The sequence below is a fragment of the Macrotis lagotis genome, chromosome 1, assembly GCF_037893015.1.
Source record: "Macrotis lagotis isolate mMagLag1 chromosome 1, bilby.v1.9.chrom.fasta, whole genome shotgun sequence".
Taxonomy (NCBI): Eukaryota; Metazoa; Chordata; class Mammalia; order Peramelemorphia; family Peramelidae; genus Macrotis; species Macrotis lagotis.
This window is the reverse complement of record NC_133658.1, coordinates 118230401-118251042: the sequence shown is the minus strand read 5'-3', so window position 1 is coordinate 118251042 and position 20642 is coordinate 118230401. Positions and strand designations below refer to the sequence as shown.

Sequence of the window (20642 nt, the reverse complement as noted above, 5' to 3'; positions counted from 1 at the left end):
ATCCCTTTCAGAAGGTGATTGGTGGATTCCTTCAATTTTTATTTTAACCTCTGATTTTAGGATATCAGGGCATTTTTCCTTGTAGAAATTCTTTAAAAATGAAGTCTAGGGTGGCTAGGTGGTGCAGTGGATAGAGAACCAGCCCCAGAATCAGGAGCACCTGAGTTCAGATCTGGTCTCAGACACTTAGTAATTACCTAGTTGTGTGGCCTCGCCAAAAACAAAAACAAAAACAAAAACAAAAAACAAAACCAAAAACCTAAAAAAAAATGAAGTCTAGGCTCTTTTCCTGGTCGTGAATTCCAGGAAACCCAATAATTTTTAAATTGTCTCTGCTGGATCTGTTTTCCAGGTCATGCTTTGTCCATACAACACTTATTAAATTCTTCCTCCTTTCATCCCTCCTTTCCTTTTTTCCTTTCATTTTAACATTTTATTTCTTTTCCAATTATATACTATAGTATTGTGTACTCATCATTTTTTGCAAGGCTCTGTCTGAGTTCTACAAATTTTCCCCCCACCCTCCCTTTCCTTCTTCCCCCCACAACAGAAGGTTGTCTGATAGTTTCTACATTATTTACATGCCGTACATTGATGTAAATTGAATGTGTTATAAGAGTAAACATACCCCCCCAAGAAGCTGAGAAATATCAAGAAGAGAGAGAGAGAGAGAGAGAGAGAGAGGAGAGAGAGAGAGAGAGAGAGAGAGAGAGGCAAAAGAAATTGTACTTCAGTCTGTGTTCAGATTCCAATGGCTCTGTCCCTGGGGTGAATTGCTTTTTTTTTTTTTTCTCATAAGTCTAACAGAGAAGTTGCTTCAACATTTTTCCCACAGTTGTGCTATTACTGGCTGTACCTCCACTCTACTTCTCCTCATTCTCATTTATTCTGTTCTTTCTTTCCTTTCATCCTGGCCCTGTCCAAAAGTGTGTCGTATCTGAGTACCCTCTCCTCAATCTTCCCTCTCTTCTATCACCTATTCCACTGTCCCCCCCCCCCCCCCCATTTCCCTTTCTTCTTATTTTCCTCTAGGGTAAGATAAATTTCCTCACCCTATTAAGTGTGTATGTTGTTTCCTCTCTGAGCCATTTCTGATGAGAATGAAGGCTCACTCATTCCCCCTCGTCTTTCCTCTTTCCACTCCATTGAAAAAGCTTTTTCTTGACTCTCATGTGAAATTTCTTAGCTTCTTCATCATCTCCTTTCCCTTCCTCCAAATACTTTCCTTTATCACCCATTGACTCCCATCTTTTTACTATATTATACCATTATATTCTGTTCCTTCCTATGTCCTGTCTATAGATGCTCCTTCTAACAGCTCTTAAAAATGAGAAAGTTCACATGAGTTATCAATATCTTCTTCCCATGCAGGAATACAAACAGTTCAATATCATTTAGTTCCTCATAGTTAGCCCTTGTCTTCCACTCCCTCTGTTGTTCATCAGAGTTCTCTACTTGGATATCAGACTTTTTGTTCAGCTCTGGTCGCCTCAATAGGAAAATTTGAAAGTCCCCTGTTTCTTTGAAAATTCATCTTTTTCCCTGAAAGAGGATGTTCAGTTTTGCTGGGTAGTTGATTCTCGGTTGTAAACCAAGATCTTTTGCCTTCTGGAATATCACATTCCAATCCCTACAAGCCCTTAAATGTAGATGCTGCTAGATCCTCTGTAATCCTGACTATGGAACCCTTGTAGCCGAATTGTTTGTTTCTGGCAGCTTTTAGAATTTTCTCTTTGATTTGGGAATTTGGCTATAATATTCCTGGAAGTTTTTCTTTTGGGATCTCTTTCAGGAGGTGACTGGTGAATTCCCTCAATTTCCATTTTACCTTCTGCTTCAAGGATCTCAGGGCAATTTTCCTGTATGCTTGAAAAATGAAGTCTAGGCTCTTCTCCTGGTCATGACTTTCAGATAGCCCAATAATTTTTAAATTATTTCTTCTGTATCTGTTTTTGAGTTTGATTGTTTTTCCATTGAGATATTTCACATTTTCTTCTAATTTTTGGCTTTTTTAAAATCTCCTTTTCAAGCCTCCCAATTCTGCAATTCTGCTTTTTTTCTTAGTTTTTTTTTTTTTTTTTGTTTTGTTTTGTTTTTCCCAAGGCAATGGGGTTAAGTGGCTTGCCCAAGGCCACACAGCTAGGTAATTATTAAGTGTCTGAGGCCGGATTTGAACTCGGGTGCTCCTGACTCCAAGGCCCAGTGCTCTATCCACTGCGCCACCTAGGCGTCCCTCAATTCTACTTTTTCAGGCATTCTTCTCATTTGCTTTTGTTTTGCTTTTTCCATTAGGCCTAAACTGGTTTTTAACATTATTTTCTTCAGTATTTTTTGGTGTTTCTTTCACTAAGCTGTTGATTTTATTTTATTTTCTTGATTTATCTGCATTGCTCTCATTTCTCCTCCCAATTTTTCCTCCACCTTCCTTAATTGCTTTTCAAAGTCTTTTTTTGAGCCCATCCTTAGTCTTGAGCCTATTTTCTGTTTCTCTTGGAGGTTTTGGGTACGAAAACTTCAATTTTTGTCGTAATCTGAGTATGTGTTTTGATCTTCCATTAGACTAAAGTAATTCTCTGTGGTCAGATTATTTTTTTGTTGTTGTTGTTTATTCATTTCCTTAGTGGAAGACTAACTTGCAGCACTTCCAAGACTTTTTGTTTTTGTTATTTTTTGTAACACCCCAGTGGGACTTAAAATCCTCCAGTGTCCTTTGGTCTCTTGGCTGTGCTCTGATATGTAGATGACCCCCTCCCCCCACACACTTCCCTCTGCCCTGGAGCTGTAAGGAACGATCCTGTTTGGCTACTTTCTCTTTCTATCAGGCACAGTGTGACCCTAGTTACACCATTGTTCCTTCTGCCTCCAGTGGGACAGTGTCCCCTGATCTTCCAAATTATCTTGGAATGGAGAATTGTTTCAATGGGTCTTTCTGTGGTTTCTGCCTCTCCAAAATTTGGTTTGAGCATTAATTTTAAGATTTTTTGGAGTATTTTGGAAGTGATCCTCTGGAAATTTCTGCCTTCTTACCACCATGTTAGATACACATATAATGCCTTCTATTAAGAAATAGGCATCATCTTTGTATCTTAAATAATTTGCAGATACTTTCCTTGGCAATATGAAGTATTAGAGCTAATAATTTTGAATTTTGTATCTATCTGAGTTTGGAAGAGAAGTTTAGACTGTCCATTTTTTCCCTTTTTGTTCAATATTTTAATAATATGTAATTTTCTTTTTTTGGAATTAAATTAACTTGTGCTTTCATTGCATTGAACTTCATAGTTGACTAGGAATTTTTATTTTTGAGTTTTCTGTAATTGCTTAATTTTTTTGTCTTATCTGTAGTATAATTTTTTGATTAATTCTAAATGTTGTGTATTTAGGGTTTTATTTTATTTTATTTTTTTGGCAAGGCTATGGGGTAAGTGGCTTGCCCAAGCCCACACAGCTAGGTAATTATTAAGTGTCTAAGCCCAGATTTGAACTGAGGTACTCCCAACTCCAAGGCAAGTGCTCTATCCACTGCACTACTTAGCTGCCTCCTCCTTTTTGTTTGTACTACTTTGACCCATATCCTTTCTGAATTCTTGACTTTCAATTGTTGATAAAGAGTATGAAGACTTTTTTTAATACCTCCCCCCTTCTATTTTGCTTTTTTCTTTTGTTAGACTTACCTTTAATTGAACAATATTATGCTGAAATTTCCTACTACATTAAATTGTGGTATAATCTTTTGGTATGTTTCTAGAATTCTTTAATAGTTTTCTTAAGTTGCTTCTTTCATGGTACTATTTGTTATCTGTTTTTAAGAGATAGTCTTCCTTGGTAGTTCATCCTTTCTTTTTACAGTCCTTTTCATAACTTCTACAGCATGTTTTATTATGAAAAATTTTGATATTCTGTCACATATTATAAAATCACAGGGTCATAGTGTTGGAGGATCTTACCTATGAGCAAGGAATTACCAATTACTGCTTCTTCTTTTTCTGCTCTGGAGCTTAATCTCTTACTTGATAGCTTTATTCCCCTAATTTATATTCATTGAAGGAGAAAGCAGTCTTCCTTTGAATATGCAGTTTTCAGGAATAACTAGAAACAAATCTTGTTTTAAGCTCTTAATTGTACAGCTGCCCTTTCTCTTCCTTTTCTCCCTAATTGTGATCTGTCCTCTGTCATTTTTACCCCAGGGTCTGATCTTTCCTCCATTTCATCCTTTTTATGGTTTTTCTTTTAAGAACTTTTCCTTCTCCTTTACAATTTGATAAGTGGAGAGATATTTTTGATTCTTTTTTTTTAAGGAAGATCAGTATGCAGATATATCTTGTTGGTTATGACAAAAGTACAAAGATTCAATTTTCCCAGCTGTTCATAGTTAATTGAGGTTATTTTTAACCCCCCACCTCTCACCTCTTTTTGATGCTACTCAGCTATGGCAAAAGTACAAAGATTGAATTTCCCCAACTTTTCTTTATAATTGAAGTTTTTTGTTCTTGCTCCCCTCACCCCAACCCCACCTCTCATCCCTTTTTGGTACCACTTGTATTTATACAACAATCTTAAGTACCTTATGAAAACAGCCAGTTATTGTCTCCTAACATATCCCCATTCAAATTCCTTTTATTCAGTAATTCCCCAGTCAAGAACTCCAAATCCTATCTCTTACCTTGAATCAGTCTCCTTTTCACTTTTCTGCTTTTTGTTTCACTTTTTGACTTAACTAATCTTGTTACTGTCTGCTTATTCTTAAGTCTGTTCTTCTGATTTTTTCTTAAACATATTTGATCTTCCTTAATTTCTCCTATGGGAGATTGCATTTTTTGCATTTGTTTAATATAGATAAGAGTTTTTTGGAGGTGTTAGTAGTGAGGGATTGCTTTTATTTTTATATGTTATAGGTGAAGGATTAGTTGGATGTCAACATTTTGTTATTTTGTTCTTAGTATCTTCTCTCTCATTTCCCAAAAATAAAATTTTGAACATTTATAATGTATTATACAGAGAAAATAGGATTGACTTGACTCTATTTCTGATCCTTTAGTAGATCTGTAATCACTTTAATGAAGATACTTTCCCCTACTGTAGTATAAGAACACTAGGCTTAGGAATCAGATTTATCTTCCTGAATTCAAATCTGACCTCAGACTTTTAACTGTATCTTTGATCTTTGGCAAGTCATTTAATCCTTTTTGCCTCAGTTCTTCATTATTAAAATGAACTGGGGAAGAAAATGACAAACCACTCCACTTTTCAAAGAAAACATCCAAATGAGTTCATAAAGAATTGGAGAGGGTTGAAATGGCTGAAGAACAACCACTTCCCATCCAGACAGGACATTTTTTCCCCCCACCTCTTCTGACCAGTAGGATACCTTGACTTTTGATGAATGACCTATATACCTTCCCACTCCCAGTTCCCTTTTTTGATTATACATTTTTCTGTTGGCATTTTCATGCAGTTTTCCTGTAAAAATTTTTTTTGTAGCCTTTTTAGTAGCCTTTTTAGTTTCTAGTTATTTAGTCTTTTGGCTTTGTCACTGATAAATTGTCTGCCAAATTACTCTAAATAGGGGTGGCTAGGTTGCGCAGTGTTAGAGCACCAGCCTTGGAGTCAGGAGTACCTGAGTTCAAATCCTCCTTCAGACGCTTAATAATTACCTAGCTGTGTGGCCTTGGGCAAGTCACTTAACCCCATTGCCTTGCAAAAAAACCCCAACCAAATTACTCTAAATACTGAGCAGAAGCATAGATATAGAAGCATAGATAATTGAAATAAGGTAGACGTTGCTACTTACTTTACAATTATATTCTTTGCTACTTACTTTACAATTATATTCTTTACTAATAGTCAAGCTCAGTTATGCTTCATGTCATCCCTCCCCGAAACTTAGCCCAAATAGTCTAGCTTATATACCTCCTCCTCTTCCTCAGTTCTATACCCAGCTCATTGTTCATTTGCAATGTTTGGTGAAATGCATGATATACAATGTCCATTCATTTCACATTTTTGCAACTCTTTTCCATATTCATTCATACATTGGGAGACTCTGAGATAAAGCAGTATTTGTTGGGAAAGTTTTAAAAAGTATGATTCTTCTTTTTAAGAAGTAATTTTTTTATGATTTTCAGAAATGTTTCTCTTTTTCTAAGAAGCTTAGGGTCTTAATTGGATTGATGAGATTACTGCTTTAAAGTGTCTAATTAAACTTGAGGATATTATGACAAATGTGAGACAGTAATACTCCAATAATTGAGTTTATACTTGTTGCAGAGTAGCAACTAAGTGAAGGAAATTTTTATCTGCTCATTCACAAGAATGAGTGAAGCCATAGACTTTCTTATGGAGGGAAAGGTAAATGAATGTGAACAATATAGGCATGCATAGCTATCTGGCAATTATATGTATATACTGGTCCATCTAGGTCATCCATGGGATAAAATTCCAAATGTTCTTTGGTCTAGGGTGGTGACACTAACCTGCATCTGTCATAAGTTGGGAATAGAGGGGTTGAGTATGCAGTAGCTTTGCAGATGTCAAGTCCCAGCAAATGGATCTATGTTTATGGTAAAAATTTTAAGTATCATTGTGACATGTAAAAAAATGACATTTAATAACTATCTGCCAATAATTAAACATAATTTAAAGTCTTTTTGAGTTCATCCATAGCCTGAACCCATTTTCTATTACTTTTGGAGGTTTTGGATACAGAAGCTTCGATTTTGTCATCATCTGAGTATGTGTTTTTATCTTCCATGGGACCATTCTATTCTTCTATTGTTTTCTTATTTCCTCAGCCCAAGACTTAATTTACAGCACTTCCAAGGCTTTGTGGTTTTTGGGGGAACACCCCACTGGAACCTTTATTCCTTCAAGGTCTTATGCTCTCTTGCCTGTGCTTTGGTATGTAGATGGCCACAGGCACTCCCCCTGCCCTTGAGCTGTGAGGAGGAACCCTGCTCTCTTAGTATGGAAGGTCAAACTACAACCTAGATCTGAATGTGGGTAAACAGTAGAGTCCTGCCCCAGGGAGAGCAGAGAGATTTCTGCAGTTTCCCCTGACCCCCCCTTACTGTGTGTAGGCTGTGCTCTAGAGGTGTAGGCTGGTTTTCTCCAATTCCCACTTCAGGTTCTCCTGGCAGGTCTGCTCTGAGGCTGGTGCTCCTCACTCCACACTCATTCTGGTATAACAGAGTTCTCCTCCTGCCCTTCAAGCTGTTCCCAGTGATCCCTAGGCTGGCTGGACTGGACTGGGTTGCAATGTGGCAGGGGCTTTTTTCTAACCCCCTCTCCTGGTGAAACACACTTTTCCCACAGAACTTCTAAGCTATTTTGGACTGGAAAAATGTATCACTCAGTCTTTCTGTGGGTTCTGCCTCTCTAAATTTTGGCTAGAGTCATCGTTTGACAGATTTTGTAGTCTTTTTGAGAAGGAATTTCTGGGAAATGCTTTCTTCATGCCGCCATCTTGCCCCCCTCCCCAACACATAATTTAAAAGATGCTGAGTAGAACCCGAATAACATTGGAGGCGATGATCAACCTTGATGGACTTGCTCATTCCATCAGTGCAACAAGCGGGGACAATTTTGGGCTATCTGCATTGGAAAATACCATCTATATCCTGAGAAAGAATTGTGGAGTTTGAACAAAGACTATTACCTTCAATTTGGAAAAAAATCCGTTATCTTATTATATAATTTTGCTACCTCTTATCCTTTATTTTTCTTCCTTAAGAATATGATTTCACGGGGGCGGCTAGGTGCCGCAGTGGACAGAGCACTGGCCCTGGAGTCAGGAATACCTGAGTTTAAATCCAGCCTCAGACACTTAATAATTACCTAGCTGTGTGGCCTTGGGCAAGCCACTTAACCCCATTGCCTTTTAAAAAACCTAAAAAAGGAAAAAAAAATGAATATGATTTCCTTCTCATCACATTCAGGTGAGATCAATGTATACCATGGAAACAATGCAAAGATTAACAGAAATGCTTTCTGTGGGTACATTGTGGGGTGGGGTGAAGTAAGAATATGGGGAAAATTGTAAAACTTAAAATCTTTCTGAATTAAAAAAAAAGATGCTGAGTACAAAGAAAAAGGAAAAAAAGATTCTGACCTCAAGGAGTTAACATTCCAATATGGGAGACAGTATATAAAAATTGGTAGATACAAGATACCTACAGGTGAGATAGAAAGTAGCATTAGAGGAGAATGCAGAAGATTGCCTTGTGTAAACTTTCAAAGCTGGAAGTAGCTAAAAACCAAAATAAATGTAAGTACAATAATATTGATATGTTATTCACACACCCAACAATTCTTCCTAAGTGCTTCTGACAATAATTACATTTTTCTTTCAACTACTAATCATTATTGTTTATTTTACCCATGAATTTTTCTGGCAAAGTAGTAATCATTTGCGTAGAATATTACTGCACTTTTCTTACATACTAGTGATTATATATCTTTGTTTTCATGGTTTTGTGTACTACCAATATCCATAAATAAATAAGAATAAATTTTGATTAGTACAATTTAGCATATTGTTGTCACATTACATTACAGTTATCAAGCTATTTTTCTGACTTGAGATATTAACATTAAGTTAAAAATTGAGGTATGAGGAGGCGGCTAGGTTGTGCAGTGGATTGGCCATGGAGTGGGGAGTACCTGAGTTCAAATCTGGCCTCAGACACTTAATAATTACATAGCTGTGTGACTTTGGGCAAGTCCTTTAACCCCATTTGCCTTGCAGTAAAACCTAAAAAAAAACAATTGAGGCAATTCATTTCAATCTTGGACATTTTAAAGTTTAAGATTAGAGGTCATATTGAGGTTAGGACTAGGTAAGTATATTTGATGCGTTAACATTGATGATAATTTATGACATGAGAGCTGATACAGATGGAGTTTTGGGCAAAAAATTTCAATTTCTTCAGTAAAGTATGAGGCAGGTTTCCGAGCAGTGAACATTTTGAGATGGAATCATGGTAGGTTTGGGATTATTGGTTAATTTGGGAGATTTAAAGGAATGCCTTGCCCCCGGTAGGACTAATTGACATTATGGAACATAAATTCTAGTCCATTCAATCCAGGAGTTTCTTCATCTTCATTCAACCATCACATATTCTGGAGCAAAGACCAGGGGATGGTAGAATGATGCAGGGATTAAGCTTGGCAGAGTACAATCACCCATATGATAAAAGAGGTGGGAACTCAAGAAGGGGACAATAGAAAGATGAACTTGTTCACTAAGCAGTCAGTATGGAGAAAGTAGGATAAATGTGACTACTGCAGGGGTGATTCCTGTACAAGGTCAGTAATGATGCCTCCTGGTACCTGGGAGAAAGTTAAAAATTTTGATTTCAGAGTGTGGACAGAGCAGGATTTGGTAATTTACAAATATTTCTATACAGCAATCTTAAACTATATAAATTAAAAGTAACATTAGATTTATTTACTTAAATCTCAGAAACTATATAAAATTCTTAGGTTGCTGCTAAAGTGACCATGCTTACCATTTTCTTTCTTTTTATTTTTTTTAAACATAAACCAGCAAAATTTCTGTTTTAGAATTGAAAACTGAACAAAACATTTGTTCTAATATGATTCACATTTACTCCTCAAGTCTAGATCTTTTTTCCTTCATACTTTGATTCATGAAGATTTTTAGTTTGAGAACTAGATTTTTATATATTATTGTACAGCAATTTCCATTTAAAATTGTTTATCTTCTTCAGTTAGTTGTGAGTTAAATTAAAACTTTTCGTTTGCTTATTCCATCAGTGAAACACTTTGTGATCTTAGACTACTATAAAATGTGTATTTTACTAGCTAATGGACTAAGACATACTAAGATAATAGTGACTAAGGATGGTAAGGGCTTAGTATTTGGTGATTTACTGAAAGAAATCTGTCATTTATTTGTGAAGTTCAGAGTAGAGAAAACAACCTGATAATACCTTGAAGGGAAAATAAATGTAAAAAGTACTCATGAAATTAAGATCTTAAAAAGTATAAAAGTAATTCATAGCATCTTAAAAAAATATATGTGTGGAATTACTGCCTGAACAATAATTGTCACTTTCATGCATGTATAATTAATACAGATTATTCTGTGCCTTAATATTATAATGATTTTTTAGATGTACTTCATAGTAGCAAAAGAGGGAAAAATATAGAAAGTATACATTATATAAAAGGTACTCCCATGTTACAAGTTGCTCAAAACACTATTAATAAGCTAATATTCATTTCTCTTCATGGATCACATCAGCAGCAACCATACTGAGGTCTTACATCAGTAGTAGCTGATACAAGTCAAGACAACTCTTGCTTGTTATTCTATGCAGGCTTTGCCACCTTTCTAGTACCCATTTGAGCATTCTGAGGAACTGATAGCCTTAAGTATTTCAGTGCTTTTTCATATTTTTGGTTGCAAGTAGGCCATATAAATCAAGTCATGGACTGGATTGCCCCTGAGAAGAAAGGAAGAGGCAGTGAATTGCTTCATTTCACATTTTCCTCAGTAAGATCTATCAGGCTGAAACTCTTCAATGAAGAGTTTTGAGAGATTTATGAAGCTTTATTTGTTATGTTTCTGTTTTGCTCATTGGAAATTTTTTTGTCTACATGACTATTCTTTTCAAATGAAGATTATTTATTTTGATAAATGATAATAGTAATAGCTTTACATGGAAAAGCTTTGCAATTTTAGTTTATCTGCAGTGCTAACTAATTATATTCTTTTACTTTAGGTCAATTGCAAAAGAACTTGCTGACTGGCTTATTAGCAACAATGTTGTTGAGCATATATTTGGACCAAATTTACATATTGAGGTTTGTTTTTAAAAAAATTAATGATTTTCAGCAGTCTTGGGAGATAAATGTATTTAGTATATTGAAGTTATGTGTCCCTGTTTTACAGATTATCAAACAGTGCCAAGTGATTTTGAATTTTCTGGCAGCAGAAGGACGGTTGAGTACTCAGCACATAGATTGCATCTGGGCTGCAGCACAGGTAAAAAAAAATTATTGAGCAGATTAAAGAAAATCTTAAAGGTCATTGGTTTTCAAGTATTTTATTAGTGTCTGTTCCTTTTTTTTGTTCCACTTTTTTCCTTTTTTAAAAGAAATTTTTGTTTCTCTTATTTTTTATATCTTGAAAATTCAGTAGTCCTCTTCGTTCTCAAAAATACATTCAAAACAAATTTTTTTAATGGAAAAAAAGACGAAGAGAGGTTAAAAAAAATCACTGAAATCTGTCAGTATAGTGCATCAAATCGAGAACATATATAAAGTGTTTCCATATTTCTGTACTTTCCACCTCTTCAAAGGAATGTCTTGTAATATCTTGTAATATCTCTTATCTATCTAATATCTTATAGTTTTTCTTTTGTCATGTTTAATTTTGCAACATTTACTGCATCTAATATTTTAAAAAGAAAACCTCTAAATTAATAATGCCCATTTGTGACTTTTTAGTCGATTTTCAATGTATTTGTTGAATATTTGTTGCACATTTTGATTTTGAATTTCAGTTAAGTCTTGAAAGGTATTACATATTCTGAGATGCATAGTGAGGGGGAGAATTGCTAGTCTTGGAGGACAGCTTATGCAAAAGCATAGAGAAGAAAGGTGGAATGTTGTTTCTAAGGAACATTTAGAAGTTCAGTTTAGCTATAATAATATGCCATCAAAGTAGTTTGGAGTCGAGATGAGAATGACTTCAAATGCCGTTAAGAGTAGTTCATATTTTTCATAGATAATAGGGAACCATTGATGCTACTGAGTGCCAGAATAGACATAGTTAAGTTTATACTTTTAGGAAAAACATCTTTCCAGTAGTATCAAGGATAGTTTAGGAAAGAGACAGAGGGACTAATTATGAGGCTATTAGAGGAAGCAACATTTTAGATAGGAAGAAATATAATTTTACATCATTCCTTTTTAATTGTTTTGTGCTAGATTGCGGCACAGTGAATAGACAGTGAATAGACAGCTGGAAGAACTGAGTTCAAATGTCATCTACCTTTAAACTTTTCAGTTCTCTTTTATGTTTTTATCTTCTCCCATTACAGTATAAATTCCTTAAGGGCAAGGGGCTATCTTTATACTTGTATTTATATCCCAGTATTAATCACAGTTTTGGCCAACAGTAATCTTGGTGCCTGTCTATTTCCCAATTCAAAGACAGAGAGATGAGAGAATGGAGTGTTCTGAGTAAAGAACAGAAGTCCAATTTGCCTGGATCTCTTGAGTTTAGGAGGGAGTGAATGGTCTGATGATTTTCAAAAGTTGATTATACCCGGGATATGTGGAACTAAAAACCCCAACAGAGAAATTTACAAAAGAATTATGTTAAGTCAATAGGAAATGATTAGAATTGATTAAATAGTGCATTGCCATGATTAGTTCTCTTCAAAATGTAGGATATATTGAAAGAGTGAGAAACTTGAAGTAGATTGAGCCAGTTGAGAGACTTTGCAGTCATATAAGCAGGAGGTAATGAGGGCCTAGACTTAGGTCATAGTTTTGTGAATGGAGAAATGTCAGGTTTGAGAAATGTTGTAAAGGGAAAAAGGATGAGATTTAGCAATTCATGGTGTATAAAAAAATGAGAGTGAGGAGTCCAGGTTAATGCTCAACTTAGAACATTGGGAATATGGTGGCCTCTTTCTCTAATCAATTGTTATTTGTAGCATTTTTTCATCTAATTAATTTCTTCATTTGAAAACTGTCTATTTATATTCTTTTTTGATCATCAATCAGTTGGGAAATAACTTGCAAGCTTATAAATTTGATGCAGTTCTCTATATATTTTAGAAATGAGATCTTTATCAGAACTAGATGTGAAGATTGTTTCCCAGCTCTCTGCTTTCTTTCCTTCTGATTTTGGCAGCATTGATTTTATTAGTGCAAACCCTTTTTAATTTAATGTAGTAAAAATTATTTATAATGTTCTCATTGTTTGGTCATAAATTTGTCCCCTTTCCATAGTATGGTATAGCCTTTCATATCTAATTCCTTTACACATTTTGGTATTGTGTGTGAGATATGAGTCTATGGCTAGTTTTTGCCATATTATTTTTCAGTTTTCCCCCAAATTTTTGTTAAATAGTGAGTTCTTCCCCAAGAAACAGATGTCTTCGGGGTTTGTCAAACCATAGATTACTGTAGACATTTTCTACTGTTTCTTTTGAACCCATCCTAATTTTCAATGATTCATTTCATAACCAGTACCAGACCGTTTTGACTGCCATTTTATAATATAGTTTTAGAGTTAGGTCACATTCCTTTACATTTTGTTTTTCCATCAGTTCCCTTGCTATTCTTCACTTTTTGTTGCTCCAGATGAAATTTGTTACTATTTTTTCTAGTTTGTTAAAATGGTAGTTGGATTGACATGCCACTGAATAAGTTATTTAATTGGGGGTAGAACTATCATTTTTATTATATTAGTTTGACCTAACATGAACATTTGACATTTTGCCAGTAATTTAGATCTATCAATAGTTTTCCCATTATTAGATCTTGATATTTCCCATTATTAGATCTTGCTATTCTTTATCAATAAATATTTTTAAAAAGTCAATTAACTTAACTTTTCAGTAAACTTTGGAAATTTCTAATTTCCCTTCATTTTGGATTTTATCATATTGTAAAACTTCAGAGAATTTTCTCTCTAATAATGCACAAGTAGGAAAAAACTCACCACGTGTTATTTTCAAAGGTGTACACACACACACACACACACACACACACACAAACACACACACAGACACATACACACAAACCCACACCCACTAAAGGCCACGACATTCTCACTTATGTTAAATAATCCTGTTTTTTTTTTTAATTTAACATAGTTTTATCTCTTTTCATAATCCTTTTGGTTTAACTTTTGTACTTTTTGACTAAAATTTTGTTTTTTATTAATACAAATTTATCACTAGTTAAACATGAAATTGTAACAAAATTCATTTGCAACAGCTATTTATAATACTGTCAGGATAACTTAAATTTTTTTAATATATAGTCAAACCTAATGGATACTGTAATTAATTTATTCTGTCCTCTGTTTTGTTATTTGATTCTTAAAATTCATTTACTCCATACTTTAAAAAATACATGAATACTCCTTTGTCAACATATAATGAATGCAAAAATAAGTGTAGTTTTCTAGTTATTTTATTACTCATATTATCATACCCTGTACTAATTTACTCTTTCTTTTTTTATTTTGCTTATAAATATAATTTTTTTTTCTGTTTTCCAGTTGAAACATTGTAGTCGGTACATACATGACTTGTTTCCTTCTCTCATCAAGAACTTAGATCCTGTCCCACTTAGACATCTCCTTAATCTCGTTTCAGCTCTTCATCCAAGTTGTCATACTGAACAGGTATGGAATTTTTTAAAATTTCCTATTGTAAGAGAGGAAAAAAATTTCCTAACTAAATAAAACAAGGATTCTTAGTCCATGATCTTAAAACAATTTTTTTTAATGACTATTTCAGTCTACTTGTTTTACATTGCAATTTGCATATGTTTTATTAGATAGACTGCTGTACTTGAAGTCAGTAATACCTGAGTTCAAATCCAGTCTCATTTGAGGTGTGTGATTCTGATTGTGTTGGTAACATCACAGGATTCGGGGTGGCTAGGTGGTGCAGTGTATAAAGCACCGGCCCTGGAGTCAGGAGTACCTGGGTTCAAATCTGGTCTCAGACACTTAATAATTACCTGGCTATGTGACCTTGGGCAAGCCACTTAACCCCATCTGCCTTGCAAAAACATAAAAAAAAAAATCTCAGGAGTCTTGAGAAAATACAATGAGATAATATTTGTAAAGTTCTTTGCTGCAAACCTTAAAGTGCTAAATAAATGCTGCCTATTATTAATAAAAGCAATTATTGTGAGGAGTCCATAGGATTCACCAGATTACCAACAGGGTGGGTAGGGTTCCTATTAAAAAAAAGTTTAAGGATTCTTGACTTCAGTTATCCACTGCTATTGACCTTGTTAGATACCTGTTTTGAAGGTATGTTTTTACAATTTCATGCTGTTTAAAAAAAACTAACTTAATATATTCCTTCCATTTTTATAGACGTTATATTTGGCATCTATGCTTATTAAAGCATTATGGAATAATGCACTAGCAGCTAAGGCCCAACTTTCAAAACAGAGTTCTTTTGCATCTTTACTCAATACTAACCTCCCAATGGGAAATAAGAAAGGTAAGGAAAGATAATTTGTATCTCAGTGCTCCAAAATAAATGGATTCTTAGATTAAAACTTTCCTTGCTTCTTGAGTTAAATTAAATAATGATTTTGCACAGAATACAACAATGAATTATGTAAAATAATAAATTGGGGCTTGCTTTATGTTATTCTGGTAAAATAAATTAAAAAAAATCAGAACTTAAATTGTCGTCCCAACTTTCCTCTTTGCAGTGATGTTGATACTTTTTTTTTAAACCAACTTTGAAGATGAAGTTGTGTTTGGAAACACTTTTTAATGTTCTCTTGCTATATTTCACAGTTTCTATGAGGTATCAACTATTCTGTTTATCTTTTACAGATATAATTTTCAAGGGCTTTCTAAACTTTTTTCTACATTTTACCCCAATTTTTCTCTCCTGACTTCATATACTACTCTTTTCTTAGGCTTCTCTGTGCAGGCACCCACAACAACTACTGCAGGTGGTGGGGACTTACATTATTGCAGGCTTCCCTACCTGTATCTCTGTTGATTATGTAATATGAACAACTGATATGCTGTACCAAAGAAGCTCAGTCACTTAGAATGTTTCCCTCCTGTTTTTTCCTTTTTCTTCAGAGGAAGAAGAGCTCAGAAGAGCAGCCCCGTCGCCTTGTAAGTTTAGTCTTAGACATGTACAATGACATTATTTATAATTTTAAAAATATTTGCTTTTTTAGAGTTGTATGCTAAATTGTAAATTTGTAAGAGTTTTGAAATTTATTTTTGAAGGAGGCACAAATTATATTAAAGTATAATCAGAAGTAATTCTACCAATCTCTCTGTAAAACCTATAACCACATTTTTTGATGGGACTTAGTTTTAAATCATTTAGCAATGACTTTGTATATTTACCTGTTTTTAGATTTTATTTTTGGGTGCTGGCAGAAAGGACAAAATTTGTGGGCAAATTTGTGGTAGAAAGGGCACAATCATAGAAAAGACCCTAAAGTTATATTTGTGTTAATATAAATAAGAAATAAAAGATGATATATCTTTAAAATAGGGTCACCTGCAGCTAGTCCCCAAAGCAGTGATAACAGCGATACGCATCAAAGTGGAGGCAGTGATATTGAAATGGATGAGCAACTTATTAACAGAACCAAACATGTGCAGCAACGACTTTCTGACACAGAGGTATCGAAATAATAATCTTGTTTATCATTAATATTTACTCAAGCAGATATGTCTTCTTTTTAGGTTTTGGCAAGGCAAATGGAGATAAGTGGCTTGCCCAAGGCCACACAGCTAGGTAATTATTAAGTGTCTGAGACCGGATTTGAACCCAGGTACTCCTGACTCCAAGGCCAGTGCTTTATCCACTGTGCCTCCCCAGCAGATATGTCTTACTCTTTGGTATCTAAAAACTTATTTATTATGAAGTGGTGTTTAAAAACTTATTTTATTTTTAATGAGGTCAGGCAGCATTGACAGACTTTTCATGGAAGAGGTTTTTGTTTTTTGATTCTTAAGAATTTCAATTTTATTTTATATTTTTTTGTTACAGAAACTTAGTACATGGCAATTCAGCTATTTCCATTTACCATGAGAAGCTCTTAATGGGAAAGTTACTTATTTGTCAACTTTGTAGTTTGGTTCTCTATATTTATTTATGTCATGTAACCTCTTAATATAGTTTACTAGACTTGGAAACAATAATTTTTAGGTGAAAATATATATATGGAGTAATAGAAGTTGTTTAATTCTTAAGTAAGCTACCTACAAGACTTGTGTATTTAGATCATAGTTTTTGCATAACTTTTGCAAAGTTACTTTTAAATATTTCATTTTTTACATATCTTTAACAAATCTTTTGTCATATAGGAATCCTTGCAGGGAAGTTCTGATGAAACTGCCAACAGTGGTGAGGATGGAAGTAGTGGCCCTGGCAGCAGTAGTGGGCACAGTGATGGGTCTAGCAATGAGGTCAATTCTAGTCATGCCAGCCAATCAGCTGGAAGCCCTGGCAGTGAAGTACACTCAGAAGACATTGCAGACATGGAAGCTCTCAAAGAGGAAGAAGAAGAAGATGACCATGGCCATGATCCTTCCAAAAGCAGTTGTGGTACAGACCTTCGAAACAGAAAACTTGAATCACAAACAGGCATTTGTTTGGGAGAATCACAGGGCCCCCCAGAGAGAAGCAGTGCAAACAATGGAACAGGAAAGGACCTTATTTTCAATAGTGACTCAGTGCCATCAGTTGATAATAGAATCCGAATGCTGGATACCTGTTCTCGTCCTGAAGACACAGAACATGATATGGCAGGAGAAATTAGCACTGCACATATATCACAAGCATCTCAGGATTCTTGTATCACACGTACTGGGGACTTTCTTGGAGAAGCTATTGGGAATGAATTATTTAATTGTCGGCAATTTATTGGGCCACAGCATCACCATCATCACCACCACCATCACCACCACCATCACCATCACCATCACCACCACCATGATGGGTAAGTTTATTCTGATGAAGCTTACTTTATGATTTTTTAAATATTAATATGGTTTAACTATTCTGTTTTTTATTTGATTAATTTTTTAATTATGTAGACCCCCTAGGGTTTTTAAATTTTGAATATATAATTACTTCTTATTTCATTGAAGAATTTATAGGAACAAATTTTTTTAATGACTCCTTGACCAAGGATTTTAGTGAGATTATAAGACACTGAAAAAAAAATCAAGTTGAAACTATTGTTAATTACTTGCAGAATTGTTATCTGTAGTATCCCAAGAGAATTGGGGTTGTTGTTAAATTTGCTATTTGAGTCATTTCCTCTTCTTGTAGATTGCTTTCCAAGGTCAGATATTCTCCAGTTTTATTTTTTCTATACAAAATTTTCATGACCATAAACACATTTATACATGCTGTCTTTGTCTCCACTAATTTTTCTGATTATACTTGTAAATCAGAATTTATTCCAAATGGTTACATAAATTACTTGTAGAACTCTGGTATATTATATGAATATAACCAAAAAAGCCCAACTGTTTTTCCTTATGGTAAATTTATTGGCTGTAGTTATCACTAAACTTTATTGAAAACTTAATTTTACATCAATTTTTAAGGCAAGCCTGATGATTCATACAGATTGACAAAAGTACTATCAGACATTTCAGTTCCTTTAAGTTTTTTAAAATTTTTATACATGTTTGCTGAATCAAAACTTTCCAACTTTTATAGTGTTATGATTTGCACTAAAATCTTAATACCAGAGACAAGACATCCAGAAATGAAGTTTTTAGTCAGCTTTTTTTCTTGTCTGTATTGCATAGGCATATGGTTGATGACATGCTAAGTGCAGATGATGTCAGTTGCAGTAGTTCCCAGGTCAGTGCGAAATCAGAAAAAAATATGGCTGATTTTGATGGTGAAGAATCTGGATGTGAAGAAGAATTAGTTCAAATTAATTCACACGCAGAGTTAACATCTCATCTCCAACAACATCTGCCTAATTTAGCCTCTATCTACCATGAACATCTTAGCCAAGGTAAGATTTTACCTTAACTCAGGTAAATACTTTTTTTTACTAGTACTCATGTAATATTCATGGAAACTTCTCTGTGAAATATAGGCATGACAAATACAGGGACAAAAATAAAAGTTTCTAACCTAACATTCTTAGGGAGGTAAAGTTGTAAGGTAGAGAGTTGTGTGGTTAAAAATAAGAGAGCTGGTTAAAATTCTCTAGAATTATTTAAGATGGGAGGGTTAAGAGGTGATCAGTAATCAGGAAAGATAGTTTTAGATATTTGATTTTTGTGGATTTTTTTTTACATTTTATTCAACTCCAGTGTTTGCAACATGCTTTCTGTACACCATATAATTTGATTCTTATAAAAATGTGTAAGGTGTTAGTGCTACAACTATTATTCTTCTCAAGTCCCCACTTCCTTTTTTTATTATATTTTTCCTCCACATTTTTTTATCAGTCTAGACCTGTGATTTCATCGATAAAAGAGAACTCCTCCTGAGGAAACTCCTTTTACCACTGAAGATTGACAACTGTTGAGTGAATGAAAAAGCATTTATTAAGTGCTTACAATATTCTGGGCAGAGAAACAAATGGAACTAGCATAATAAATCAAGAAATCAAGACTTCTAGGAGTAGTGTCCTGAGAAGGGTGTTTTGGTCTTTGAAGTAATAGTTATGTCCTTTCCAGTAATTTGATTTCTGTTAGTACAACAAAATCTGTGGGTTGGGGATACTTGGGGGATATTGGACAGGATATATGACAATAATAAAAAATAGCAAGATGCCCAAGTTATCCCTAATTTCCTGGTGGATTTTTATTTGATAGAATTAATCATGGTTAGGGGCATTTTTGAGCATAAGGTAATAGGGTACTTGCTAAGGCTCACAGTCTTGAAGAAATACTACACTGCAGGGTTACTGAGGGTTAAGGTGACTTGCATGTATAATTGGTAGGATTTAAAATCAATTTGTCTTGTGACCAAAGCCAACTTCCTGTCCAGTATTTAACATTGCCTTCAACCCCTTCACCCTGCCCCCTCATTTTATAACTTTTTAATCTGTGGCTAAGTGAGATTGAATGATTTACTCAGGTATACAAAACTAGTAACTGAACTAATATTTGCATACAGTTTTTAATCTCCCAAGTCCAATGCTCTTTTCACTATTGCATGCAGCCTTGTGAATGACAAGTTAAGGTGTTTCTGTCTTATGGTAGATGCAGTTTGAAGTCATCAAAGATTTTTTAGTGCTTTGATCAGGCTCTTCTGGAAACTATTGCAGTAGTTCAGATGAATGGTGAGGAGACATTAACGAGTGAAATGAGGAGAGATGTGGATGGATACAGGTGATGTTCTAGAGATGGAATCATTAGGCTTAATATTTGATTGGATAGGGGAATTGAAGAGTCAAGGATGATTATAATGTTTTATACTTCAATCACTGAAGTCACCCAAGGAAAGCGTGTAGAGGAAAACAGAAAAGAAAGGTTCCAAATTAGAATTTTGTTCAGTAACCAACATAAGGGAAGGGAGCAAGAGATGATTAATAACCTAGCAAAAGAGACTTAGATGGGATGATCACTTGTTAATCAGCAAGTATTAATATAGTTGTTTGGCAGGTTGTTGTACTTCATTTTTGAAGAAGACTGAATTGATGTTACTATGATGGGGTCATCCTGCCATCAAGGAACATCTTTCTAATTGAGAAGATAACTAAGTAAAGGCCTCCTGTATAAGATGGGATTTGAGTTAAAACTTCAAAGAAGCCAGGAGATGGAGATTAGGGAGAAGGTTCTGTATGTATTAGATAGTCTTTGGAAAGACATTAGGATAGTTGGATTGTTGAGTGCATGCACTACTTTAGGAGTAATGTATAGGAAGACAAGACTGGAAAGAGAGGTATTGACTTTG

The 20642-nt window shown here is 34.6% G+C and overlaps 1 protein-coding gene across 1 annotated transcript in view; it reads left to right on the top strand.

The window, feature by feature from the left end:
* USP34 (ubiquitin specific peptidase 34) overlaps positions 1 to 20642 on the top strand; it is a 398976-nt gene that overhangs the window by 122002 nt on the left and 256332 nt on the right. Inside the window, exons 9-16 of the mRNA XM_074206840.1 lie at positions 10746 to 10827; positions 10916 to 11008; positions 14267 to 14392; positions 15098 to 15227; positions 15830 to 15865; positions 16257 to 16387; positions 17075 to 17709; positions 18533 to 18747. Coding sequence (XP_074062941.1) covers positions 10746 to 10827; positions 10916 to 11008; positions 14267 to 14392; positions 15098 to 15227; positions 15830 to 15865; positions 16257 to 16387; positions 17075 to 17709; positions 18533 to 18747 — 1448 coding nt within the window. The remainder of the gene's footprint in view (positions 1 to 10745; positions 10828 to 10915; positions 11009 to 14266; positions 14393 to 15097; positions 15228 to 15829; positions 15866 to 16256; positions 16388 to 17074; positions 17710 to 18532; positions 18748 to 20642) is intronic.